Source organism: Loxodonta africana, chromosome 1, assembly GCF_030014295.1.
Source record: "Loxodonta africana isolate mLoxAfr1 chromosome 1, mLoxAfr1.hap2, whole genome shotgun sequence".
NCBI lineage: Eukaryota > Metazoa > Chordata > Mammalia > Proboscidea > Elephantidae > Loxodonta > Loxodonta africana.
In genome coordinates, this window is record NC_087342.1 from 150,939,656 (window position 1) to 150,961,129 (window position 21,474).

Here is a 21,474-nt window from a genome sequence, read left to right on the forward strand (position 1 = left end):
TGCCTACTGCAATGGAATTAGAATAAAGGCAGCAATTCTTAGCCATTTATTTGTAATGCACCATGTCGCTTGAACAGTTGTATCTCAAACATTACAAATAATATTTAAAGTCCCAAAACTAGTAACTTGCATTTTAATATATAAATTAGAGCAAATTAAAAGTTATCTCTTTAAAACAGCATCATTCTCAACTGCATGTAACCTCAAATGCTACCTTGGGTGTTAGAGAAAGAGGCAGACGCCTCAGTTTTGGCACTGAGGGTATCCATGGAAATGCTCCTATTGATCACCATTCCTTTCTTAATTTAAAAGAAAAAAAAAAAAAAAGGTAGGAACCACTGGTTTGCAATATAAATAATAAGAATCCCCCACCACCACCACATCCCCACATAAGTTAGCCCAGCAACACAAGACTAAATCCTAGGCTCCAAATAAAGTTTTGGGCAAACTCCCTCCCCCATTATGTGTTATGAGCCACAAAATAGAACTCCAGCCTTTCTGCTAAACAAATTTGTGCATCATTCATGGGGAGAAAGAAAACAGAAGCAGCTGATAGTGGCCATCTTTATTTTCTTTGATATTAATTTATCCCCTATAATCTTGAACAAATGGAGGTAGGTAGTATCTCCACATTAAACTTTGGAAGTACCTAATACATATTCTTTAATAACAGATGTCTAAAATAAAAACATTTGCTTTATTAACAATCTTAGCCTAAGTATCCTTTCTTAAATCATCCAAGAAACAAAAGAGAACCCTAGAATACAGATATTCCCCGAAGACAACTTTCCAAGGTACCCAGCACAACTGCCAATCCATTTTCTCCCAGAATCATAGAACCCATTTTCACTGAAACCTACAGTCAATTCTTTTTCAAATTCTATTCTCCCCTTCCCCTATACAAATTTTCTTACCCACTGCCATTAAGTTGATTCTAACTCACAGCAACCCTGTAGGACAGAGAACTACCCTAAAGGGTTTCCAAGGCTGTAATCTTTACAGAAGCAGACTGCCACATCTTTCTCCCGTGGAGTAGCTGGTGGGTTCCAACTGCCAACCTTTTGGTTAGCAGCCAAGCACTTAACCACTGCGCCACCAGGGCTCCTTAAAATTAATTAAGCACATATCTGTCCAAGATTTCTTTCTTCCTATAAGACACATCATAGTAGTTAGGGAGGGGCACACTGCAGATCAGCTCCCCACAGCTCCAAAACTTAATGGCTATGTAACCTCGTACATGTAACTTATAGTTCCCTCATCTGCAATAGCATTTATAAGGTTGTTGTGATGAAATAAATGAGTAAATAACATAAAACCTACAGAGCAACACCAAGCACAAAGTAAAGGCTCAAAAAAGTTTGAGTTATTATTCCAGATTTTCCATCAAACCAAATTATTACCCTCCTAAGCAGTCTTGGGATACAACAGAAAATCAAATCAGAGGTAAATCAAAGGATTAAACATATTCAGAAACATTGCCTTGTTAACTTTTTACTAAGAGATGCTAACTTGTTAATGCAGAATAAAGACACTATAATCAATTCCTAGTTATTATAGAAAATTACTGCATATACATGTGTGAACCCAAACATTAATATGTCTTATTCTTTCTTCTGGCTATCCTTGAAATTTTCAATAGTGCCACATAATTTTATAATTAAATTGTATTAGAGCTAAACATTTCAGAGACTTGTAGTTTTGAAATAAATTTTGCTATGATTAAACAGAGAAATCTATTCAGAAAGTATAGTCTACACAAATTTATGGTACTTGTCCAAATATTACCAGTGTACAAATTATTTTAAAAAGTTGTTTCTTACACACAGCATCATCTAAAATGCAAAGAAAAAAGGAACTTGCATTCAAAACAAATAGAAGCAATACTTGCTTCCATATGCTAAAAAATGTAAAAGTTTTTCTTCAGCATTCTAGATATAAATATTAACTGTGTAAGCTGAGAACTTTTAATAATATAATTCAACAAGGTACACAAGGAGAGTTCTATAAATATATCTCCTACAATAATCATATGCAAAAACCATTTTATCACAAGTACTACCAAAACCCTCTCTGTAAAACATAAACTACAAACACATTTTTAAAGAAAAGTTCTCAGTTATAACAACTAGAAAAGCAATAAATATCAACAAAGTTATTTCATTTAAAAAAAATTAAGGGAAGTGTAACATAAAATCCAAATTCTGCAAGGTGTTTTTTGAGGATGTAGTCGAGTTTCATAATACAAGGTACTAACACTGTTTCAAAAATAATAATGAGACTTATTCTGTACAATTTCAAGTCTTAACCTAGAGTTCTAAAACAAAAAAAATTAACAGATGAAAAGTAGGTATGTAGAAATAATGGTATAAAATATGATTTTATATAAAATGTACCACTTTGCAAATATGTAAGGCTTAATATGAATATTTCTGGATTGTGAGAGTTGTGCACTGTAATTTTTTGAAAAGCAGTCTTAAACCATTCAAAATTCAGTATTTCTAAAAGGCTCTGACATTTCTAATATGGGCATGGTACAGAATGCAATTTAATATGAATTTTTCTATGTTGTTCCACCCAATAAAATTAAAACTTTCTGTGAGCTCAGAAGAAAACGGATCTTTGAATGCCTGGTTATCTACATTAATTCTATTTTGAAATTAGTATTTTGTATTTTAAACTAATATTCAACAGAAATTGGCCCAAGCTGAAACAGAAGACAAAAAATAGACACAAGGTATCAAACAGTTTGTCTGCTCTACGCAATTATATAGTCATAGTTAACTTTTCACAGGAAAGTAGAAGTGCTTTAAAGTAAAAAATATTTTTGTAAAAGGTATTACTAATACTTAATATCCAACTAGAATTTTCTAAAATGGTTCCATTTTATCCATTTCCTGTTTAAGTACCTTCTGCCACAACATAAAAAAAAAAAAAAGTCCACGAAATAGGTGACATCAGACACATATTTTATGGCAAAGGGCCTTTAAGTTGAAACCAAATCTACAGAGATTTTATTTCTTGCATATGCACAAACTAGTTATCAACTCACAATTTCTGTAAGCCGTGAAGAATTTTTATTTAACATAGTAAGAGGCTTAGTAACATATTAAAGACTATATAGTGCTCTTCTGCTGCTGTTCACCAACTGTTTTTATGACGATAACTCCGAGATCTGGAATGTGATCGAAAATGAGAGTGTTTTGCTGTTTGTGCTTTAGTTTCAGAATTGGTGTACCCTTTGGGAGATTTACATGGGGATCTTGCTATGGAGTCAGAATGTCTTCCATGTGATCTTGATTTTGTTCCTAAGCTAGTCTGCTTTTGAGGTGAACTTGATTGTGATTTTCCTATTGACTTGGACCTTTTTTGTAAGGACTTGGACCGTGACCGTCCTCTAGAACCAGAATTTCTTCTTGGAGTTCTTGATTGCCTTGCTGAGGTAGACCGCCTTGGTAGTGATTTGGAACGAGATTTAGACTGACTGTAAGAAAATCGCCTGTGTCGAGACCTGCAAACATTCATAATGTTAGGGCATATATTTCACACAAGAACAGTTTATAGGTTATGCAACAACATTTTCAGGAACTTATACAAATATATAACAGTAGTTATATTTTTATTACATACAGAAAAATTAATTATTCTAATTTTATTATGCATGCTTTTGGTTCAAACATAAGTAATAAGCCTGTAATTTTATACTCAAATACATAACCAAAAGATTTTTACTTTGCTAAACATATCTTAAGATATGGATCAATTCTAAAAAATATTGTACACATTTAGTCTGGGTTACATAACTTAAGAGAAATGAAAATCTGAAAAGAAAATAACTTAAAGTTTATAAAATAATGTTTAAAAAAAAGCAGAAACCTGGATATAAGACATCTGGATTCAGCTATGATAGAGTAGCTTATACTGGACTAACCTTCCCATAGAAAACAGCTAGAAAAAAAGAGCTAGACAAAATTTATCAACAGTTTTAAGGTACTGGAGAACAATCAACAAAAGCAGAACTTCAGCAGTTACAAGCCTTGGCTTTTTTACTAAGACCATTTTCCAAGTGACAGCATGAGGGAACAGACCAAGCAAAAATGGCTGGGACTCGAGGGGCAAAATACCAGATACGAGGGAACTACAGAGAAAAAAATCCTAAAATTCTCAAGTCATGGGCCATATTCTCAGCTATGCATCATGTGAAGAAACTCCAAGAGGCCAAAAGAGAACAGCAGCTAGGGATTCAAGAACTGAGCTGAAATTTTATCAGCCACAGTACTGAAGAAAGTGGCTGGAGTTCAAGTCCCCAAAAGGTAGAAGCCTTGAGCAACAACCCGGAAGGGTCACATCCTAGGTATAAGGGCCATGCCCTAGAATTAATACAAAACCAGTAAGACCAGCCATAACAATGCCTAAAACTAAGCCTCGACAGGATCAAGGTGATCTGTCAGTATGCTGCCTATTAGAAGAAAACTACTTTCTTTGGAGGATTATAACAACACCCAGAGCCTCTAAAATTTCTTATTCACAATGGTCAACATCCAAAAAAAAAAAAAGGAAACGAGGCATGTGAAAAAACAGGTAAAAATGACTAAAAACCAAGAAACAAAAAGACAAAAGAAACAGACCCAAAATGATGTCGATACTGTAGTTATCAGACAGGAGTTTTTGAAATTACTTATCAATATGTTTAATAATGTAAGAGGAAAAGATGGACAAAACAGATGAAAAGGTGGAGAACTTCAACAGAAGATTAGAATCTACAAAAAGAACAGAACTGAAAATATACAATATCTGAAATTAAGAATTCATTGGAAGGATTTAACAGCAGCCTGGATATGGCAGAAAGCAGAAATTGTAAATAGAGACAAAGATCATTACAAAAACATCCTACTGAAACACAATGAGAGAAAAAGAATTTTAGGAAATCCAGAACTGAGAAAACTGAGCATAACAGATATGTGGGAGATAGCCACAAGGTCACGAGGAAAGATTGAATGGGACAGAAGCGATACTTGAGGGGACAATAACCTGGAATTTTCCAAAACTAATGAAAGGCATCAACTCAGTTTCAAGAAGCTCAGCAAATCCCAGGTAGAATAAATACAAAGAAAACTACATGCAGCACATCATATTTAAACTGCTGAAAATTTAAATTGAATTTGAACACCTTGGAAGCTAGCAAAGAATAAAGGACATATTTACCTTCAAAGGAGCAACAATTAAGGCTGACAGCTGACTATGGATGTCACAAAAAAATAGAACATTATTAAAGAAGGAAAGAAAATCCCTGATAACCAAGAATTCCATCCCCAGCAAAAATATCTTTCAAAAAATGAATGTAAAACAAAGATGTTTTCAAGCAAACAAAAGCTGAGAGAATTCACTGCCAGCAGATCTGTACCATAAGAAATACTGAAGAGAATTATTTAGGCTGAAGAAAAATGATCCCAAATATATGTATTAAAAAAAAAAACCAAAATATATGTATAGAACAATAAAATAAATAAAAATATATGTATAGAACAATAAAAAAAGAATGAAGAAGGCTGGAAAAGAATAAATACAGTGAGTCAATTGAGAATCCACTTGGAAGAAGTTTGAGTAACAAATTTTGTATTTAATCAAATAATACCTTTCCTTCTACATCAAGTGAAGCAGAGTCAGCTAAGCTACCTTGAGTAGTTTTGCTCTCCAGCTATTTTCTTGTAAAAGGAGTTAATCCCATTCCAAGAAAGAGAGAATTTTGCTTCTCTATTAATCAGATCTATTCTGGAATTTTTAAAAAGTCATTTAGAAATTACTAAATTTCATCCATGTTATAGACAGTTGTAAAAAACAAAATGGGAAAATTGCCTCTGAAATAAAAATTTAACATAGAAAAAAACTGGATGTTATATTTGAACTAAAAAAGGCTGAGGGACAATTTTAACATTGTTCATGAACATTTACGGTTCTAATATATATATTAATTGACATAAACTCAACAAAGATTTATGGAATACCTATATAAGCCAAGGACTATTGCTAAGTGAGGGGAATATAAGCATGACCCTAACAAAAATCACTGCCCCTCAAAGAGCTCATAGTCAAGTGACAGCAACAAACTAGCTTTTTTCTACATACACTGAAGGCAAAATAGGAGACTTCCTTTTAGTCCAAGGTAATACCACATATAGTGTATTTATTTATATATAAATATTGGTATATAAAATATATATATATACAAAACCTGATCCTTATGAATACCTTGTGAAGTAGGTTTTATTATACAGTTTTACAAATTAGAAAAACTGAGGTCAGGGAGATTAAATAATTTGCAATGGTCTTACAACTAGGACAGTGCAGAGTTCTGCAAGATGTGGTCCTTACTATTCTGATACTCCACAATGATAAGAACAAGTCACTTTGTTTTTCTCCAGCCAAGTATTATACTTTACTTCCATTAGAAGGCAGAAAATGATGTGAACATCTACCTTTTCTAGATCATTCAGGAGAAAAAGTCATCAACTAAGACCCTAATGGATTTGGCAACAACTTAAATTCTTAATGAATCAAAATGACAATTTCTTTTTTCTGCAAACTAAATCTTTTTCACCAAGTCCAGTGGATATTATTCAGTAAGTTAGGAAAGTGTTACTTAGGCCCAAGAATACACCTACTTTGATATACAGATTAAAATCATTCATTTTCTATGAAACAATCATATCACTAAACTTATATTAAACTAGATTATGCATAGACACATATAGTATTTATTGTATATTAACAGTAATCTGAACTGTCAAACTTCACTCCCTTACAATATCTATGTCCTCTGTGAAGCCAGAGTATTGTAATTGGTACTGGTGCTATTTCCCTGTTTCAGGGCATGTAAATTAAAAAAAAAAATTTTTTTTTGTTTTGTTCCTGCCACATCTTAAGTTCTATAAATGTTATTTTGTATTTGAGTATAGAAACTGAAATAACACAGTCTAAATCTAAAAGAGCCAATCAATGGAAAAATAGCTCACCCTTAGCAATGGGACAAACTGGACTATTTTCCATAAGGTACCAGGGAGTTTTATATTTTTATACTACCAAAGAAAGTATAATAAAAAGGATCATGTCCCAGAATATGCTATGGCTGTTTCTAAATATTTCTTCTTGACTTGAATTCTCTGGGCTTCTAACAGGAGTTTAAGTCTTCTACCCACCTTCGTGCCTCCCCAAGGACAGGCCAAAATCAAAGCATTTTGATTCGTACCGGAGGGTTACCAATCTGATACATAAGACTGCAGGCTCTGAGAGGCTACATTTTCTAGCCATCAGGTTTTTTGAATATTAAAAAGTCACAGAACATGGATGTGGTTCTCTCTTCCTACCTCCCTCCCACTTGGCTGGAGTGGTGGGAGTCAGGCCACTTCACTGTCTTGTTTTCAGAGTTAGGGACTTGGGGCAAAGACTCTTTACTATATTGGATTTTTTTGTGTCGAGTGCCTGGGAGTTGAGCAATGGAGGGGTGGAAAATGAAAGAGAGTAGCCCTCGTCATCAACTTTGATATAAGCTATATGGACCTATCTAGCTTAGGTATACTACATGTAGTCTAGGACAGCTCAGCCTTTTACTCAGAACTAGGATACTGGTATAAATGCTCATTATTCTTTAAGAACAGAATTCACCTTCAAATTCTAGATGCCTATGAAAAATTATAGCACTAAAACTCAATAGGATAAATGTTTAAGATTTTAGGCAATAATTTTAGTTACTATTCCAATAACTTCAATAAGTAATTAATATTGCAATTTACTATTATTCTAATAGAAACAAACTCCTGGTTAGCAAAATATTTGGTAACTTGCAGTATCTTTTCACAAGAAATTTACAGTTTTTTAATGTCTTCTTTCAACAAAACGGTCATACTTGGAATTTTTGATATTTACCTTTTATACGTAAATTTACAATAACTTTAGCCAACCTCCTATCACAATTGACTGTATTATATTTCTTATAAGTTTAGCCATTATCAGAACTTAAGAGTCTGAATTATTAGGTTCATTTAGGTAAAATTTTATTTATCTAAAATTCCACTTTATTTGTCCAGTATGTATTTTTTCTTCAGCAAATATTACCTTTTGATTAAATCTATCATGAAATAAAAAAAAACTGAAAGGTATTTCAATGAGCCCAAGTTAAATAACAATACATGATAGAGTAAAATGACTCAGGTAGCCTGTCTTTAAACACTCTTTAAAATGTTCTATGAAAAAAAAAGTTTGCAATCGGGTTGTATTTTGTACTCACTCTTTAAGGCTATCAGACCGCCTCCTGTTTCTTCCCCAGGAAGAACTTCTACTTCGAGTTCTCCTTTGGCTGGGACTTCTGGATCTCCTATGATCACTTGGAGAACAAGGGTGACGTTCTTTTGATTTCATTTGGCCTGGTGCTAGAATATGAAAAACAATACTTATAACAAAGTTCATCACCTGAAAACCTCAACAGTAGTTACTCAACTATTATATTCTGTCATTAAAAAAAAATTTTTTAATTAAAAAAATCTGCCACTGCTGAAACTTTCTGCTGAATAAACAAAATGTAATGTTTAGTTGGAAACCCTGGTGGCATAGTGGTTAAGCGCTACGGCTGCTAACCAAAGGGTCGGCAGTTCGAATCCACCAGGCGCTCCTTAGAAGCTCTATGGGGCAGTTCTACTGTCCTACAGGGTCGCTATGAGTTCGAATCAACTCGACGGCACTGGGTTTGGTTTGGTTTAATGTTCAATTACACTTACTTTTGCGATCACCTTGTGCAAACTGTATTTCGATTTGACGGCCACATACCCACTTTCTATTGAGGTTATAAAGAGCATCTTCAGCATCACGAACATCTTCAAATATGATTAGCTGTTAAGGACACTCTGAACATCAGATATCAAGTAAAAATATCATTTTAAAACTATTATTCATATGTCCAATGAAATTAACAGGAAAAACAGTTTATATCTCTAGTATAATATGAATAACCAGAAAAAAATCTTCCACTTTTTATTATGAAAGCATGCCCCACTATGACTTAAAAGAGTGAATCTAAAAATAAAAAGAACAGAAACAAATGTGTGACTGTACTTTTAATGCATACATTAGCGTAGGTGCGGGCTGCATGTATAATTTGAAACACTGTAAGAAATAATTCCAACATTCGCTAGCATTATAAAATAAACTGTTTAGGACTCACTCCCTTCTTTCAGATAAAGGATCCATCAGGTTTTTCACTGAAAAATCTGCATGCAGAAGCCTTTATTCTGATATTAAAATTACTCTTTCATTAAAAGGCTTTAATTATGACATTTAGGAGAAATTATTTATTATAAACAAAACTACACACACACAGCTAAGCTAAAACATATTTTCAAAATTGGTTTAGTTCTTTAAAAATGATATTTACCTTTGAACTTACCACTTTAAAAATACCTTAATCTTTTTTACTATTTTAAGCATAAAAGAAACAAAAGTAATCTGCAAACATCTGGAATTATATAAACCGGTTTAAAGTACCTCATTAAGCTCCCTTATCTACATAAATTATATATTAAACCTTCTAACTAATGTAAATTAGCTATATAAAAAATATATTTTTATATTAAATTATACAATAAATATACGCATTAAAAAAATTTTAAATATAACTATTTCAGGAGGCTGTTCACTGGTTTAAGTTTTTCAAAAAACAGAAAACAGAAAAAGCTCAAGAAATAAAAAATGAGACTGGCAATTACCTCAATGTCACTTGATCTTGAACCTTGACCTTTACTTTTTAAGGCTTGCAAAATAGACTTTATAAGAGATGCAGAAACAGCAAAATCAGACTTGGCTTTGACTTTGGAACTCTGTGTATATGTAGGAAAGTCAAAGTCTCAACCTGGTGTTGGTTTTGTCCCTTGCTTGACAAAAGACTCCCCCTTCTTCCAGGTCTTTATATCTGTGTCCACCCTCTGTCTTTACTTCTCTATGCTTGAACTTTAGGTGCCTTTCGTCTTGCCTGCTCAGTTTATGCTCGGATTCTAGCTAACAGGATGGTTCAAACTGGGGGGTGGCTTGCCAGCTACTGTGGCCTGCTTTAAATTTTCTGAGGTAAAGAAATAAACACATTGAATCAGGCAATATTAATCTCATATGCTCCTAAATACATACAAGTATATGCACATGTATGTAGCATATTCACATGCATACATTAAAGTAAAGGATATTGAACGTAAGCAAATCCTCTTGGGCGGCGAGTGTAGAAGTCAAGTGGAATGTAAACGTCTACTATAGGGCCATATCGACCAAACTCACGTCGCAAGTCCTCAGGCCTGAAGTGTTTTAGAAATAAGGCAAAGAAATATGAATAGCTAGATTAAAATATTTTGCCTGCAGAAATCTAGCTGACACTTCCAAAAGAAAGAACATTATGTAGACCAGCATTAACTAAAATTGTCTCTCATAAGAATCACCTAGGTTTTGAAAGGAAGAAACAAAGAAAAATGAACAAAAAACCCCCAGATTCTCAGGCTTCTCTGTTAGAGATCTGATTCAGGAGGGCTCAATTAGGAACTGGAAATGTCTATGTTTCTAAGGACTCCAGGTGACTGCTGTGTTTAGTCAAGTTCAGGAAACACTGACCCAGCACTTCCACCTTTGGAAGTTATTCCTATCACCAGCCTTTTCAATTGTCAGTATAAAGAGTTCCAGTCATTAATTGTTTCATTAAGAACGCATTCATTTGCCTGACTATAATTTCACATTTATGCTAATTTTGCTCTCAGATAACAAAAATTAAATTCAGCCAATAAAATAAGCTTCTACCAAAGTCACTGAACAATTTGCGTATGAATTACTGAATGGGAAACTAATTTACTACGTAAACTTTCACCTAAAGCACAATAAAATGTTAAAAGAGGTGGGCTTGGCAGAGTGAGGAACAGACCATGAAAAGCCTAAAAGCACACAGGGCTCACAGTCTAGAATAGCAGCCCCCAGTGCAGAGATCATCTCCTGCCACTAGGTGCCCCCATACAGAACTCACCCACTGGAATCCAACTGGGCCTTGCATGGAACTCAAACAGTAGGAGGTCTTCATCAAGGGGCATAATATATTCAACCAACCAACCAACAGCCATCTAGTCTATTCCAACTCACTGAGAACCTGTGTGTGTCAGAATACAACCATGCTCCATAGGGTTTTCGATGGCTGATTTTCAGAAGTAGATCTCCAAGCCTTTCTTCCAAGGCACCTCTGGGTAGACTCCAACCTTTCAGTTGTCAGCTGAGCACATTAACCTTTTGCACCACGCAAGGTCTCCAAATTATATCCAGGCCACTATTTATTCATTTGGAGGACCTAAGTTTCTTCTTTCTTCTGGGAGACAGGATAGGAAAACTACAACAAGAACTGACCAGTTACCTAGGAACTCAGCTACAACCCCCAATAGCTTCGGGGGTCTCTGTGTGCCTTAGCACACAGCACTATGTAAAAAGCACTGGACCTGGAGTCAGACACACCTGACCTTGCATCCAGCTCTAATGATAATTTTTTTTCTAATTTTTCTAAGCTCAGTGATAATGCCTATTTCATGGGGGGGGGGGCAGATTGAATGATATGGCATGTGAAAGTATCTAAAGCAGCATCTGGCTATTTTTCTCTATATCAGCAACCCACTGTTCTGGCATTACACTACTGCAATTTGTAATTATTTTATTAGTTTGTATTTTTATTATTATTGCTGTTGTTTGTATCCTTCACCAGACTATAAAATCCACGACAGCACAGGCCATAGCTGTCTTGCTCACATGTCCCTAGAATCTTACAAACAGCAGGTACTCAATAATGGTATTTTCAAAAAAATTTTAATTCATGCAAACAAAAAGGGCTTCTAAAGAAGTCCTAAAACTATTTCTCAGGTTTAAAAAAAAAAAAAATGGATCCTAAAACTGCCCCAAAGCAAAGAAGGCAGGAACGGACAGAGAAACTGGACAAATGGACACAGGGAACCTGGGGGTGGAAAGGGGTAGAGCTGACACATTGCGGGGATTGCAACCAACGTCACAAAAACAATGTGTGTATAAATTTTTGAATGAGAAACTAATTGGCACTGTAAACTTTTGCCTAAAGCACAATTTAAAAGAAAAAATGGATCCTTTACTATTAAACATGAAGCAAAATAACCACTATATTCCTAAATTTTACAAGGATCTTTGAGCCTATGTGCCTTCTTGTCAAATTTAGGCATACAGTCGTTATTCTGCTTCATGTTTAATAGTAAAGGATCTAGTGGTTAAGTGCTACAGCTGCTAAACAAGAGGTCAGCAGTTCAAATCCGCCAGGCGCTCCTTGGAAACTCTATTGGGCAGTTCAACTCTGTCCTATAGTGTCTCTATGAGTCGGAATTGACTTGACAGCAGTGGATTTTTGGTTTTGTGCCTTCTACTGTGATAGGTACTGAAAAGGAGATACCAAAGATATACATGACACGGTATTTGTCTTCATGGAGCTACAATTTAACTGAAGAAATAAAATACGTACAACAATAGCTGACAATTATATTGTACTTACATGCCAGGAACTGTTCTAAAATCAGTTCTCACAACAACCCTACAACTGTTTATAGATGAGGACACAGACAGATCAACTCATGTCAGGTCACTGAGTCAGGAAGTGACACCACTGCAATCAAATCCGCTAGGCTGACTAGTCTGTGATCTTAGCTACTATATACCACTGCCTTACAGCGATCTCAGGGTTTCAGCATCCTTATAAGCATCAAACGTGGCTCAAAAGAAAAATGAACATTTCATAACATACTCTACACAGAAAAGGCTCAAAGATAACTACAAAGAAAGAAGCCAGATACAAATCTACAGTAAAAAAAAAAAAATCAGAGCAGTGGTTGCCTCATTTATTTTTTTTAACCACAGATTAGTATTGCCTCCTTTAGAACTTCATGTAAATGGAAAAATACAGCATATACTGTTTTGTATCTGACTTCTTTCACTTAGTAGAATTTTTTTAAACATATATATATTAACTTTATTGTGGTAAATTATATATAACAAAGCATTTGCAATTTTAACCATTTTTAAGTGTTGTTATGGATTGAATTGTATCCCCCAGAATTACACATTGTAAATCCTCACCCTTTTACCCTTGGACGTAACCCCATTTGGGAACAGGGATATCTTTGTTATACTAGTAAGGTCGTGTCAGCGTAGGGTGTGTCTGCCTAGTATTTTTGAGTCATCGTGCTGTTGCAAGTATTAGTAGTTCAAGTTCATTTCTTTTTATTGTTGAGTAGTATTCCTGTCTTATTTATCCAGTGTTGCTATAACAAATACCACAAGTGGGTGGCTTTCACAAACAGAAATTTATTTTCTCACCGTTTAGGAGGCTGCAAGTCTGAAATCAGGGTGTCCGCTCTATGGGAAGGCTCTGTTGGCTCTGGTGCAGGGTCCGTATCTGTTCTGAGCTTCTGCTCCTGGGTGATCTTCATGCAGCTTGACATCTCTCTTTACGTCCCCAACCCTAACCACCACCACCCCCTCCCCCCGCCTCTGCTTGCTAACTTGCTTTTAATCTCTTTTATGTCTCAAGAGATTCACTCAAGATATACCCTACACTAGCCCTGTCTCGGGAAGCCCTGGTGGTGTAGTGGTTAAGTGCTATGGCTGCTAACCAAAGGGTCAGCAGTTCGAATCCACCAGACACTCCTTGGAAACTCTACGGGGCAGTTCTACTCTGCCCTATAGGGTCGCTATGAGTTGGAATTGACTCCATGGCACAGGGTTTGGTTTTTTTTTTTTGAACCCTGTCTCATTGACATAAAAAAGACAACCCATTCCCAAATAAGATTAAAACCACAGGCACAGAGATTAGGATTTACAACACATATTTTTGGGGGACATAATTCAATCCATAACAATTCCATTATATGAATATACCACAGTTTGTTTATCCATTCTCTGCTGATGGACATTTAGGTGGTTTCCAATTTTTGACTATTATAAATAAAGGCGCTATGAACGTTTTTATATATATGTTCATGTAGATACATACCGCTATTTTTTTGTTGTTGTTGAATACCTAGAAACAGAATTGCAGGGTCAAAGGGTATATATAAGTTTAACTTTCATGAAAATGCCAAACAGTTCTGCAAAGTGGTTGTACCATTTTACACTTCTACCAGCAATATATGAATTCCAGTCTTGCCAATCATTGTCAACACTTGGTGATGTCAGTAAATTTTCACTATTTATTGCTGTTTACAGAAATATAATTTTTGTAAATTTATCTCATATTCTGATAACTTGGTAAACTCATTGTTAGTTATAGTAGTTTTGTTAATTCCTTGGTCTTTTCTTTGTAAACAACCATGTTGCTCAAGCACTGGATCCAGTTTCACTACTATTCAACTTTTATGTCTTTTTCTTGCCTTGTTGCCCTGGCTAGGTCCTGCAATAAAACGCTGAACCTAAAACAGAGGTTCCCATGCTGTGGAAAATTCCACTGCCTTAAGCAACTTGCTTGGCATGCCCCGTAGCTTCACATTAGAATCCTGGTTCCTTTACTTGGCATGCCCTGTAGCTTTACATTAAAATCCCAGTTCCCCTCTCCTTAACTGCTGCCCAAAACTAGAGGAAACTGGCAGAAACTGGTTTAGGCACCATGCTGACATTCAGGATAACCTTTTATAAAGACCTCATACACAGTAACTTCCCCACCTCTGGGTGGATTTTCTGAACACGTGACACATGAAGTTATATGTAAAACCCATTGTGCCTGCATAGTACGATTAAGAATGTTGCCAATATAACTTGTATGAACTTCCTATTTCTAAACCCTTAAAAGTAACCTTCCCCTCACCCTCACTGAACAGTCTTGGTGGCAGCAGCTCTGACTGTTTCCTTTCCTTGCGCAATGAAATAAAGGCACCTTTCCACTTTCCCACCTCGATCTCTCATTTACTGGGTGAGGTGAGTCACACTGAGCAGAACCTGGGGTATCCACCAGGCAACAAATTGATGTGGTAAGAGTGGACATTCCTGACCTTAGGGGGAAGGCACACAGTCTTGCACCATTAACTACGATTTTAGCTACAGGTTTTTGATAGATGCCTTTTATTAGGCTGAGGAAGTTCTCTTCTATTCCCAGGTTGATAAGACTTTTTTATTATGTTATTGAACTTTTTCAAATGCTTTTTCTACATCAACATCAAACATACAGCCTCAAATACATAAACACAGAATGCTACTAGATATGTCCAAGAGAAGTATTTGATTGCTGTTCTCCAACCTAACATGATGTTATGTATCAAGATGGGAATGCTGCACTTTAGATTTGGACATTACTTTATTCCATTAGCAAACCATATTTGGCAACTTTTAAAAATTACAAGGCAAAAATATTAAAAAATTATTTTTCCTGATCCAACTTGTTTCACTGATAAAAAGAAAACAGAAACTATAAAAATTTAAAGCTTATTTATAAATCTTTCTTTAGTTCTTGTGATCAACTTCCATTCCTATCAAATTTTCTTGTCTTGTACTTTATATATATTTTAAATAGCTACCACAAAGAAACATTTTTTAATAAACCTGTTGTTGTTATAAAACATTCTTATTAAATAAAATTTGAATATCTGAAAATAGAAAAAAGCAGCCAAGTCCCACACCCAACTGGATTTCTTTCATCTCATCTTCCTATATGTAGTTTTTTTCTTCATTTTTATAACTGAAATCATATTGTACACACTATTTTATGTCCCTATTTATTTTAACATTTTTATCCCAATGTTTCTCTTATAAACAAAGTCTTAAAGCCAATTTTAAATGTGTCTAGGTGTCATACTGCCAGCTAACTTGCACCACGGTACAAAAAGGCTGTTAATAAAGGTTCGGTGTGATGATTCTACTTTCATAACACCACTCATCAGCTGTGCAATCCTGGAAGATACTTAATCTAAGCCTCAGTTTCTTGTCTGTGAAATGGGGACAATAAAGAACAGAGATTATAAGATTACTGTGATAATGTAATAAGACTACCTACATAAAGCTTTTAATATCGTGTCTGGCACGTGGTGAGTACTCAGTTAAATGTTAGTTATTTTTATTTCATTAATACAAATTAACCTCTTCAATTTTGCTTGCCCTCCAGTGGCAGGACTAAAAAGTGGTGATTAAAAGGAAAAGCAAATCAGTGAATCTCAATCATTGTCTCACTCACTCAATGGAAGATTAACTGCATTAGAGGTTAGGTGTCACCCACAGATGTGTTTTATTTGGCTTATCCATGTTTATACATTAAAAAAAAGCGTTGAACCATATAAAATTGCAAATATTTTATTTAAAGTTTTTAAATCTACAAAAATGAGAATTTCATACCGTCATGGATTGAATTATGTCCCCCAAAAACATGTATAGCAATTATGCTAGGTCATTATTCCCAGTATTGTGTGATTGTCCACCATTTGTCATCTGATGTGATTTCTCTATGTGTTGTAAATCCTATCACTAAGATGTTAATGAGATGGATTAGCCAGTTACATTGATGAGATCTACAAGACTACAGTGTCTGAAGCCAATCTCTTTTGAGATATGTAAGACAGAAGTGTGCAGAGAGACTTTGGGGAACTCATACTACCAAGAAAGCAAGGCTGGAAACAGAGCACATCTTTTGGACCTGGGGTTCCTGTGCAGAGAAGCTCTTAGTCCAGGGGAAGATTAACAACAGGGACCTTCCTCCATAGCTGACAGAGAAAGCCTTCCCCTGGAGCTGACGCCCTAAATTTGGACTTCTAGCCTACTAGACTGTGAGAGAATAAACTTCTGTTCGTGAAAGCCAACTACTTGTTGTATTTCTGTTACAGCAGTACTAGATGACTGAGACACGTGTGATTCAACTTAATGCCCATATTTGGAGACCCAGATTTCTGACTTCTCCTAGTTGGAATCTGCATTTCTAACAAGCTCCCAGGACGTCATACATAAGAATCACCTGGGGAACTTGTTAAAATGTAGTTTCTGATTCAGCATATCTGGCGTAGAAATCCAAATTCTCAACAGGGAACTTGTTCAAAAGGCAAATTCTCACCAAGGGTTCGGACTCCAAGGAACAAGTTCAAAGCCCTACTTATAACCTGACAGCTTCACTCATGGTATATTACCCTGGCTGGCCTCTGTGACCATTCAAATTGGAAGCTTCTCATTTTTTGGTACATACACTGGAGACGCTTAATGTTTATTCAGTTTTCAAGTGGTCTGTTTAACTGTGAGTTTTTTGTTTTTTTTTTTATCCTGGCCAAATTATAAATTTTGCTTTCTTTTCCCCATGTAATGTATGGAAACCCTAATGGTGTAGTGGTTAAGTGCTACAGCTACTAACCAAAAGATCGGCAGTTCCAATCTACCAGGCACTCCTTGGAAACTCCATGGAGCATTTCTACTCTGTCCTATAGGGTCGCTGTGAGTCAAAATCGACTCAATGGCAAGAGGTTTTTTATGTAATATATTGATAAACAGGTTGAGAGAAGAAATGCAAATACTAGCATAATCTTTTAAATGTTAACTAAGGTTCTCTGGGGTCCTGGTGACACAGTGGTTAAGTGTTTGGCTACTAACCAAAAGGACAGCAGTTCAAATCCAGCTGCTCCCTGGAAATTGTATGGGGTAGTTCTACCCTGTCCTGTAGGGTAGCTCTGAGTCGGAATTGACTTGAAGGCAATGGGTTTGTTTTTTGTTTGTTTGTTTGTTTAATTACCCAATTCAGTCTATAGTTGTGAAATACTTATTTGTATGGATCAGATAAAAACTTAACATTTACCCCTCATAGGCAAATCATGATGATTACTAAAGTCCCTGGGTGACACAAACTGTGTTCAACTAACCTAAGAGTTGGGGGTTCAAACCCACCCAGCAGCACCACGGAAGAAAGGCTTGGCGATCTGCTTCCATAAAGACTGTTGTTGTTAGCTGCCTTCCCGTCAATTCCGACTCATGGCAAACCCCATGTGTTACAGAAGAACTCTGCCATAGGACTTTCTCAACTGTAATCTTTACAAGAAAACCCAAAAACCAAACCCACTGCCATCAAGTCGATTCTGATTCATAACGACCCTACTGGACAGAGTAGAACTGCCCCATACGGTTTCCAGGGAGCGCCTGGTGGATTCGAACTGCCAACCTTTTGGTTAGCAGCTGCAGCTCTTAACCACTATGCCACCAGCGTTTCCAATCTTTATAAGAAGCAAATCACAAATCTACCTTCTCTCTGTCTTTCATGTCATACAAGAACACTTATCACTGGAGCCCTGGTGGTGCAGTAGTTAAGAGCTACGACTGCTAACCAAAAAGTTGGCAGTTCGAATCCACCGCTCCCTGGGAACCCTATCAGACAGTTCTACTTTGTCCTACAGAGTTGCTATGAGTGGGAATTGACTTGATGACAATGGGTGCAGTATCATTGGATTTAGGGCCCACCCGGTTAATCCAAGCCTCCTCTTCAACAGAGCTGCTGGGTGAATTGAACTGCCAATGTTTAGGTTAGCAGCCCATCTGCATTTAGCTTGCATCATCCATTCCAGGCAAGAAAATCCTTTGGGGCCATGAGTCGGAATAGACTAGACACCAACTGTATAAGCTAAGGGAGGGTTGAAATGCAGGCTCCATGTATTGGTAGCTGTGTAATCTCAAGTAAATCATTTAAACTGAGCTTCTTTCAACCTTCCCTTACCTGTTGTAAGATCCTACTCCATACCTAGAAAGGTTGCGGGGGGGGCAGGAGTAAATTGAGTGAAGCAGTGAAAATGGCTACTAATGCGCCCCCTTCTCCCTGTACCTATTAAGGGAAAAAGTGCTGTACGAAGTCATTCCTTAGGGCCTCTGCTTAGGCACTATGTAGACAGAATTCTCAAAGAGAAACGGAGGGGACTGAGAGCATCAGAATCAACCAAGGAAGTCTATCCAAACCACGTTATAATGGGTGTTTATACAGTACTCAGAACTTTAAAACGCATAAATCTCACTCACTTATTTCTTTATATACGGAATAAAATCGTGTAAAGACTAAAATTTAACCAGCACCACCTGTAAATCGACCAGAACCGGGAGAAAGGAAATAGTAAGGCCCAAGGTACGCATTATTTTATAGTACGTTCTCATCATCCCCAATTCCTCTTCACCTGGAGGAGTAAATCGCGCGACTTTATCGAGGTCCTCGGCAGGGCACGGCGACAAAGGGGCTGAAACGTGGACACCCACCCGAGCGGAAACACTCACTGCTGGAGAAGGGGAGGGACCTCGGCCACCGCAAAATGTGCATTCTGCGCTCCACGGACGCGCGAGGAGAGGATGGGCCCGGGCCCGGCGTGTGCGGTGCTGAGGACGCGCAAAGCGCCGCGGGGACGGGCCGCTGCTCTGAGCCGCGCCGAGGCTGAACGCCAGCCGGTAGGGCGGAGGCGCGAGTCCCGCCCAGGCCCTGGAGTAGCCCGAGGACTCGCACATCCCCCGGGAAAGGCGCCTCGTCCACAGCACGCGCAGGCCCCGCGGGAAGGCGGCGGGCTGACCCGCCGGGCCTCAAGTGGGCTCCGCAGCGCGACCGTTACCCCGCCCCTCCCCCGCACCCCCAACCTGCAGCCGCCGCTGCTCACCTGGTGGCGTCCGCGACGTTCCTGACAAACAGGGAGGTGTTGGGGGGCCTCGTGTAGCGAGACATGACCGCTTCCTTCGCTCCCTCCGGGTCTGCCCGCGGCCGCCGGGCTCGCTACGTCTCCCGCTGCCGCCAAGCAGCTCCTCCGGCCCCCCGCGCGCCCCCCTCCCCTCGGCCTCGGCCCCGCCAGCGCGCAGCCGCAGAGGCCGGCGCCGAGGGGGCGCTGTGCGGCGCGAGCGGGTCCGCGCGGCTGGCTGGGGGCGGAGCCGGCGCGAGGAGCCCAGTCCGGGGGGCTTCGGGGAAGGGGCTGCAGAGGTCGGGGGTGTCAGGAGGGCGGAGGCCGGAGGAGGCGTAGGCGCTGAGGCAGGGGATCGGGGGGTCCAAGGAGACCCGGGGAAGGGGACGCGAAGGGAGGCTGTGTCGGGTGGGGGGCGGGCGGGATGAAGGAGGTAGACCGGATTCACGAGGGTCTGCGGACTGAGAGGGCAGAAGGCGTTAAACCGCCAGATGGCCTGGCCGCCTTAGGAGCCTCTTCGCCACTGTATCTTCAGCCGAAGACGTTGACAATTGTTAAGCCTCCTGCACCACTAGTCTTGAGCCTTACGCATACTAATTTAGGTCTCTCTCTTTTTTGGTGTTTTGATTGTTCACTTATTCCCACTCATACTTAGGGCATAGCATTCAAATGTGAGTACTTTCATTCAGATACTTATTGAGCACCTGCTGTATGCCAGGCACAGTTCTAGGTGTGGGACACAGCAGTCAGTGAACGAAACAGGCTAAATTCCAACCCTTATGGAGCTTACATTCTAGAGCGGGCATAGACAATGCACGGATGAGTACATGATATAGAAGAAAGCCATTAAAATGCTGTGGCAATTAAGCAAATGATTTCTGCCCCCTCCAAATGTTGTAGCCTAGACCCTTCTAGTTATGTTTCTGCCTTAAGATTTGCACAAGTGGTTGGCAGAGCCCTTGACTTAGGGTTGGTACAGTAACCAGGTAACTCAAGTATTAATAGCACCCCCCTTGGCAGCAGTCAAGAAATCAAAAGACCCATTCCATTGGGTAAATCAGCAAAAGTCCTCTTCAAAGTGGTGAAGAGCAAAGATGCCACCTTGAAGAGTAAGGTGTGCCTGACCCAAGCCATGGTATTTCCAATTGGATCATATGCATCTGAAAGCTGGCCAATGAATAAGGAAGACCGAAGTAGAATTGACGCCTTTGAATTGTGTCAGCGAAGAATATTGAATATACCATGGACTGTCAAAAGAACGAACAGATCTGTCTTGGAAGAAGTACAGCAAGAATGCTCCTTAGAGGCAAGGATGGTGAGACTGCATCTTACATACTTTGGACATGTTGTCGGGAGGGATCAGTCGCTGGAAAAGGACATCATGCTTGGCAGAGTACAGGGTCAGCAGAAAAGAGGAAGACCCTCAATGAAGTGGATTGACACAGTGTCTGCAACAATGAGCTCAAGCATGACAACCATTGTAAGGATGGCTCAGGACCGGGCAGTGTTTCGTTTTGTCGCACATAGGGTCACTATGAGTCGGAACCAACTTGACAGCACCTAACAACAACCCTTGCACTCTCAGAAGTGGTCTGGTTTGGAGGATAAATGATATGGTGACCCTACCTAGCCCACAGCCCTCTCAAAAACTGTAAGATGGTCCCAGAGTCTTCTGGAACAGTGGTCATTTATTCATTCAAAAACAAAATTGCTACAGCACCCATGAAAGCAGCAGTCAAGAAATCAAAAGACGCATGGCATTGGGCAAATGGACTGTGAAAGACCTCTTTAAAGTGTTGAAAAGCAA

General features: G+C 38.2%; 1 protein-coding gene across 2 annotated transcripts; it reads right to left on the reverse strand.

The window, feature by feature from the left end:
• Window positions 1-550: 550 nt before the first annotated feature.
• Window positions 551-19,802, reverse strand: SRSF12 (serine and arginine rich splicing factor 12). Of its 2 annotated transcripts, XM_064288938.1 has the most exons (5): window positions 19,653-19,802; window positions 10,222-10,328; window positions 8,769-8,870; window positions 8,282-8,423; window positions 551-3,508 (listed from the first exon to the last, which is right to left on the reverse strand). In XM_064288938.1, the coding sequence occupies exons 1-5, from the start codon at window positions 19,715-19,717 to the stop codon at window positions 3,139-3,141; spliced, it is 786 nt and encodes a 261-aa protein (XP_064145008.1). In that variant the 5' UTR covers window positions 19,718-19,802; the 3' UTR covers window positions 551-3,138. The 2 variants fall into 2 exon arrangements, with proteins under 2 accessions (XP_064145008.1, XP_064145015.1); XM_064288945.1 differs by lacking the exons at window positions 8,769-8,870; window positions 10,222-10,328 and having other exon boundaries at window positions 19,653-19,764.
• Window positions 19,803-21,474: the final 1,672 nt, after the last annotated feature.